At 35.6% G+C, this 7,866-nt stretch overlaps 2 protein-coding genes across 5 annotated transcripts in view; both read left to right on the plus strand.

The window, feature by feature from the left end:
- The window catches only part of LOC123532073 (heat shock 70 kDa protein 12A-like), a 38,718-nt gene extending 33,164 nt beyond the window's left edge, over positions 1-5,554 (plus strand). For all 4 annotated transcript variants that reach the window (XM_053517566.1, XM_053517565.1, XM_053517567.1 and 1 more), the window contains exon 6: positions 60-5,554. In XM_053517566.1, coding sequence (XP_053373541.1) covers positions 60-268 — 209 coding nt within the window. In that variant the 3' untranslated portion in view covers positions 269-5,554. The remainder of the gene's footprint in view (positions 1-59) is intronic.
- LOC128546795 (uncharacterized) lies at positions 304-1,146 on the plus strand. The gene has a single exon (XM_053518142.1). The coding sequence runs from the start codon at positions 304-306 to the stop codon at positions 1,144-1,146; it is 843 nt and encodes a 280-aa protein (XP_053374117.1).
- Positions 5,555-7,866: the final 2,312 nt, after the last annotated feature.

Below are 7,866 nucleotides of genomic sequence, written 5' to 3' on the forward strand. Positions count from 1 at the left end.
ACTGTACTAAATCAAAGAAAATTATATGATAAAGATTCAGCTTTTATGGTTGATTTCAGGTGGAACAGCAGACATAGCTACCCACGAAGTTCTTCCGGACGGAACTCTAAGAGAGATATATCGTGCAACAGGGGACGAATTAGGTGGTAACAGAGTGAATTTGGCTTTTCTGAGATTCCTAGATAATCTAGTTTCAAAAGAAGTTATGGACTACTTCAGACATTCCGCAAGGGGACACTATTTAGAATTTATGAGAGAATTGAAATGAAAAAGGGAAGGGTAAGTGCAAATGAGCCTTCATCTATGGTTTTGAAATGCCCAGCCACATTTGAAGAATGTCTTAAGGAGAAAAGAAATAAGACGTTACAGGAGTGTGTAAGAGAAGAAAGATTATCCAACGTCGTCGAGGTTAAAAGAGGCAATATCAGGCTTCGCCCCGAGCTTGTGAGAATATTCTTCAACGAACCAGTTGAAGAAATTATAAAAAAGTTACGAGAGATAATTCAAAGCGGGAAATTTGAAATAGACAAGCTGTTATTAGTTGGAGGTTTCTCCGATTCTCCATACGTTCGAGAATCAGTGATAAGAGAACTCAAGAGAGAATTTGAGAGGCTTGATATCGTCAAGCCTGAGGAAGCATGTTTACATGTGTTAAAAGGTGCTGTATTGACTATTTGTAGACCAAGCCATATCAGCGAGAGAATTTCAAAATACAGTTATGGATTTAGAGTAGCAGTTCCTTTTAATGCCGAGGTGCATCCAGCTAAATTGAGGGAGAGGCGTCAGTCTGGTGAAGAATATTGTTCTGACATATTTCATAAATGTATTGAAGTTGGACAATGCTTGAAGTATGGTGAAAAGATAAGGATCGAGTTTGCCGGGAACAGGCATGACGTAAGAAGTAAATTTGAAGCATGCAGTACGGAGTTATACCGGTCCTCGGAAGCAGAGCCAAAGTATTGCACCGTAGAAGAAAGCTGCGAACGGGTTGGAAAAATGATTCATTATCCGCCGAGGGAAGGATGGGGCAATATAGTCATGTTTACGGCAGAAATAGAGATCGGTGAAGCAGAATTCAAAATTTCTGTAATAAATGCAACTACACAGGAAATATTCGAGACTACAGTTGACTTTCTAGATGATTAGATCTTCAATGAAGAAAACGAAGCAGACATTACACTTTAGATAATGTGACTAATCAATCATATTTTGTTTAGATACTGATACTATTAGAAAAAGGATAGGGCGAGGAGATTTCTGTCTAAGACATACAAAGTCATATAACATGTTACACGTTTGTACTCAGAACATTTGTTTACAGATGTGCTGTTTGTGATGATTCAATAGTTTTTTCTTTCTATTTCAAACTTTGTTTGATAGTTGGATGAACGAAAAACCATGGCTTAATCCAAGAGAAAATCGTTGTTACTTATATTCTAACATGATATCCAGTATTTATATCTACATTCTTGACAACGTCCACTAAATCTTAGACTGTTTTGTGTCGTATTCATTTCATACATTTATATGATCTAATAATTTTGACGAACCGATGATGATTTAATTCTATTATGTTTGTCTTTGTTGAAACACGCTTATAATAGAATGACGCCACGTTAACGTGCGGTGACGTCAAAGTTTTTGTTGCGACCAAGAAAGAGCGCTACTTTATTTTATCTACTGTTTTAAATTTAAGGCATATTAGAATTGGAATAATGTATAGCAAAACTGTTTTTAGCACTATTTATACACTCGGGTGGTAAGACGTCGTACAAATAATTTCACTCGGGCTGCGCCCTCGTGAAATTTTTTCGTCCGACGTATAACCGCCCGACGTATAACCGCATAAATAGTGTTAAAGCACTCTTTTGCTATAAATTTTTTCTTAATTTAACAAATAATTTATTGCAAAACTGTGTTTTAACACTGTTTACACACGTTGGGCGTATCTCGTACGACGTATAATCGCCCGAGTGTGTAAATAGTGTCCAAACACGGTTTTACTATATACTATTTCGATTATTGTAAAATTTAGATCAAGTAAGATAGAATTGTTTATTGCGCATTTTTGGCGCTAAATGGTAGAACGTTACGCTCCTTTGTTTGTACACATCAGAACCGGAAATGGAAATTCTTCTTGCGGAATAATTCCATTAGGGCGTGAACGATGGCGCATTATTCTGACAAACTAATAACCAACTCCGTGTGTGTGTGTGTTGTGTAAATTAATTAAGACAGTTATGCTATGTTACATTTCGTTTTAAACATATTTATAAGTAAAATATTTGATAAAATTTGATCGCGCTATTTCTCGATGCGTAAATGGCGCTAAATATCACGTCGACGTGACGTCAACATAATATCGTTGTGATGATTTAAGCATTGCTAGTTAGATTAGAATGAATATTCTAACACGACTTGATTCATTCAACAAAGAAGGCTGAAAGTTGTGTGTTATTTTACAACAATATACTGTTCTGACGTCACAATTATTACGTTATAGAGTAAAATGGCATAGCGGCGCGTTGGAAAAGAAACCAACAAACTATTTAATGGACGTCGTCAAAGATATACTTAAAACAACCTTGGTAACGTGTTAGAATCGAAATAATATATATCATTTAGCGATTGCTCTTGAATAAGCTGCGCCCTCAAGATATAATTCCTTCGCAACTGAACTCCAAACAATGATTTTATTCAACGATGAGATATATTATTTCTTAAATAACGTCACAGTTACGGCTTTCTTTGTTACAGGCTAACAAATAGGATAGTGTTAGAGTATTTTTGATGTGCAGCTATATTCATATTTCAACATCAGTGTATGATAATTTTAACATTGATTTCTAGAACTACCTCAAAATTGGCCACCTTATTTTACAAAAGTATATGATCATCCATTCAAGTTCAGTCACTTATCAAATTATAATTGATGTTCTTATCAATGATAAAGCGGTCAGCATCTTATTCACTTGACCGCTGTCTCATCTTCGTAAAGGACAAATTATTTTATTAAAGTTCATCCCTTATTTACCAAAACATGTTATTTTAAGTCTGAAATCATGCTCAATTGTTGTTCATCATACCGTATTTTGAGATTATGTGCAACTCGTTCCAATATTGGAAGAAAACGCTTAGAATTATGCAATAACTTATGCACAGAGAAAATGAAGTAAGGAATAATAAGTGATAATTAAAATAGATATATATCTGCGAAACTCCTTTTGGTCTTGAAAATAGGAATTCATACCATAAAGTGATATTTCATATACAAATGGTATTTGTAAGAAAGAACATTATATAATAATCCGTATACTATCTTATTTTCAAAATTTGTGAACGAGTCTTTAAAAATGTTTTGACCAATAAATGTTTCTATTTTTTCGTAGTTGCAATATGGTTATTCAGGTGAACTCTAATTCTAATAATTTCTTTTAATTATCAATGGAGTGTTCATTCGTGCATTTTAAGCTTTTCTAGCGTATATGTTTCTCTATGTAAACACCTTTTAATGCATAATTATGACATTATTAGTGTTTATGCTAATTTCATGGAAATGATCCAGCTGTTTTTGTAGTTAAAGACTCAGGATAAAAGCAAACGTATTCTTTATTGTTTCAGTGGTGGTAATTATGCATGATTTGCTTAGGAAATAGATAAAAACAATTATTCACAACTAAAGTAGAAGCCAATTTAGTATTTGTACTAAATTAAAAGTCAACGTGATAAAAAGATTTAAAGCCCTATCTGGCTGATAAAGTTGCAAAAATGAAATAACTAAACTGAATGGAACGTTCTCGTCACATAATGGCATCGCCGCAGCATAGCCATTTTACAAAGACCAAGAAGAAATGTATGTAGTCCTCAGTATTAAATCATTTGCCAATGGGCCATCTTCTGAGAAAATCACTTTTCGTAAAATAATCTTGACAATATATATTTACTGTATAATGATAATTGTATTTTGTTATTTATCATATTTTGTGTTAGTGATGTTTTACCTACTTTATTTTTTATACTTATTTTTTCTTCAGTGACCATACTTTTTCTTTTATCTCAAACATATATTTCTATAATTGTTTTGTCGAATGGACAACTCATATATTTTTGAAGTAGGGAAAACACCATAAAAGATTCTCTGAATAGGGTGTTTCATCGACGTAATATTTTACAAGTTTAGCTCAGTATAGTAAACTTACTATGCAATATAATTATGCTCAAACACTATTATCGTACTTAAGGTTCTTTTGCACGCTCTGATCATTTTTTTTCTACAATGTTGAATATGATTACATCCTGATTTTTCGCAACTTCAGAATACGTTAAGGGAATTCGGCAGATAAAAATGATAGCATCGTGTGCTTGCTGTTTTAATTTTGCCTGACGGGTTTGAAAAAAATAATTGGAACTTACACATGTTTTCACCATGAAAGTCTGTTGGCAAATCATAATTTTGATATCATTTTCCAAAACAGAACTTTGTCTACAATTATGACTTAAATGAAACTTCTCACTGTTGTAAAGAAACATAATGGTTCATAATATGGTTAAATGAAATGAATAGGTCTTCTGGTTATTTTTGCGATATTTGCTCTCAATAACGAGATCCGCACATTTCAAGCTGGTTTTAAGATGGTATTTGGAATTATTTTATGTGTGACATGTTTTAATATCAAATTTTATCTTAAAAGTATAGTAAAGTTGCCGTTATGATAAATTTACTCACGGGTTGCCATTAATTCATAAAATGATATTCGTTTCCGTATTCCGAGTCCAGGGGTCGTATTCATAAAGCATCTTAAGTATAAGTATAAGATATTGATTATTTACTTAAGTATTACTTAAGTAATGAATTTGTTTTACTTAAGTATATTTGTTATTCATAAAACAACTTAATAAGTAATTCTTGGCTTTTATTGTGGTCGAAAACATTTTAAAAAACATCATTAATTTCAGACAGATACAAGATACACAATTATGTTTAAAGTGCTTTTATCTGAAAAACAACACTTTAATCGTACCCACGGCGCCATTTTGTTTTCTGACTTAAGTCATTTCTTACGTATCTTAAGTTTAAGCTGTTTTTTTGAATAGAACTTATGTTTTTACATAGACTTAAGCTGAAATCACCACAAACTTAAGTAAAATTTTCAACTTAAGTCAAAACTTATACTTAAGATGCTTTATGAATACGGCCCCAGGCTTTATTCTACGTTATCCTGATAAATGACGTTGCACTAGTACTTCCGATTTATCAAACGTGCAGGACTGCGTTACAGTAAATAACTGTCTTTCTCCTATAATTTTTGCACTATTTCAACTTGCGTTTTATTAAAAATTGTGCTAATCTATATTTTATAATTGCAAAAATTCTACTTGCATTCTGAGAGAAAATAACATTTATTTTACAAATTGTCGAAATGACATTTACTCGAAAACCAAAAAAGAAAAAAAAATGATAGAGTAGGATAATTAATACTCAGAAATGGTTAAAAGTCAAAATGTTTATATATGTAACACACGAGTATTTTGATAAATAAATTGTGTAACACTCGCTCAATCTTCCTTTTTACTGTTTATTTTACAATAACTTTGATATACATGTGAAGAATTGTCCCTTTAAATCTGTGTCTACAAGGAGGTTTGAAACGTGTTCGATCATACATTCTGATATAGTAAAATCTCCAGCTTGGCTTGTTGGTGGCTTCTGTTTACAGGATGCAAGAAGCCATCAACAAGCTTTCAGCTTGGGCTGAAGATTGGTGTGTATCGATCAATACAGAGAAATCGCCCACCACACTTTTCTCCCTGTCGTCAAAGCAGAGGGCGGGTAAAATCAAGATGGGAAATACTTCGTTAATTGAAGCAGACGAGGCAAAATACCTCGGAGGGACCTTTGACAAACGACTAACCTGGAAGCCCCACATTAGTCAAGCAGAAGGGAAGGCCCGTAGGAAGCTTGCCATGATGCGCAAACTTGCTGGAACAACGTGGGGAGCAAATACTCAAGACAGTATATCAGGGAACAGTGAGACCCCATTTAGAGTATAGCTCAACTGCCTGGTCCACTACTGCCAAAACTAACCAACATGCTTTAGACAAGGTTCAGAACCAAGCATTGCGGATCATGACAGGTGCTACAAAGTCTACACCAATCTCCTTCATGGAGAAGCTAACAGGCACACAGCCGTTACAACACAGAATACATGCAAAGGTTCTGCTTCAATCAGAGAAGTTTAGGTCTTTTCAAGACCATCTCATGAAAGCCAAGCTAGATGGCTACACAAAGAATCGGCTCAAACGTAGCAGCTTCGTACATGAGGCAAAGAAACTCAACAGAGAGTTCAAAACTGAGCTGAGCATACCAACGACTCCCCTAGGTAGTGAAAACATTATAAACCCACTAGCGAATGATCTGTCCTCAGTGACTGTGAGACTTGCTGTTCCTCGTCTTGACCGCGGGAAGCAAGAGGATGAAGGCATTCGGAAGAGCCTCACACTTGCTATGATCAATGACGACTATCCTCCGGAATCATTGACTCATGTCTATACAGACGGAGCAGCCACATGCGCCGTCAAAGATGGAGGAGCAGGAGTTTTCATTCAATACACATCCGGCAAGAGAGAAACACTACATGCAGCCACAGGAAAACACTGCAACAATTACAAGGCAGAGACTGAAGCACTCATGAAGGTCGTCTCAATGGTTGAAGACTCGGCAGAAGAAAGCTCCTCAGTCGTCTTTCTCACAGATGCACTGTCTGTCATGGAAGTTCTGATCAACAATAAAGCTCCTCAGCTAGCCAGGAGAATGCAGAGCCTGAGTATAACCTGCAAAAAAGCACTTCAGTGGATTCCATCACATTGTGGACTTGCAGGCAATGAAGAGGCAGACAAACTGGCTAAGCTAGGAGCTCAGTCAGAAACCAACAGAACCTGTTAGTTACAAGGAGAAAGTCCCCATCATCAAGGCACTAACGAGACCAAGGATGGAGGAAGATGCTTTTCATCTCCTTGATCGGTCTGAACAAGTGATGATGGTGAGGCTCCGCTCAGGGCACAACAAGCTCAATGCTCACATGTACAAGAAATACAGACTGACATCATCGCCAACTTGTCCATGTGGTGAAGAAGATCAGACTGCGGAGCATATACTTCAGAAATGTAAAAGGCATGACCAGGACCGAGCGGCGACTTGGTCGATAGATACCTCAATCCATCAGAAACTGTATGGAGTCATTGAGGATCTGCGGCAAACCACAAGTTTCATCGAGGCTACTGGTCTGACAGTGTAGTCGCGAACGACAAGAAGAAGAAGAAATCTCCAGAATCTTATTTTGTTGACAAACAATAACAGCCGCCTATATAATAATAATGTATAAGGTCAGTTAATGAAAGTGGTCGTATTTAGCACATCTCAAAAAAACTGTGGATTGCTGTTATCATGAACGTGCAGCTGCGGTTATCAAGCATAACTTAGTGTGTTTCATGTATACCTTCTATTTGTCAATCGATAAACCATTACTTCGTTCAGTTTTGCCAGCTGAGCGTTTAACATAAACTAATGAAGCAAAAACTGACTACAGAGTGTTTAGAAAGTATGTTGTAGACATTTTGAAAATAAAAGCAAACTTATAGCGTAATAGCAGCGTTACATAGGCAATAACAATGGCAGTTGTATTTGCAAGCGGAGTTTGCTTGAAAATATGTCAAGTGTTAAGATACGCCATAAACTTTGAATGTGAACAAAGAAATCTTGAAAGCCGAGTGAAAAACGTATTTAAGAAAGAAAAGATAGAAGTGTGTGATAGTGTTTCCCGAGATACAAATCCGAAGGACAATCTGCCAAGTATTTCCACCCGCTAG

The sequence above is a fragment of the Mercenaria mercenaria genome, chromosome 11 (genome assembly GCF_021730395.1).
Source record: "Mercenaria mercenaria strain notata chromosome 11, MADL_Memer_1, whole genome shotgun sequence".
NCBI classification, from domain to species: Eukaryota; Metazoa; Mollusca; class Bivalvia; order Venerida; family Veneridae; genus Mercenaria; species Mercenaria mercenaria.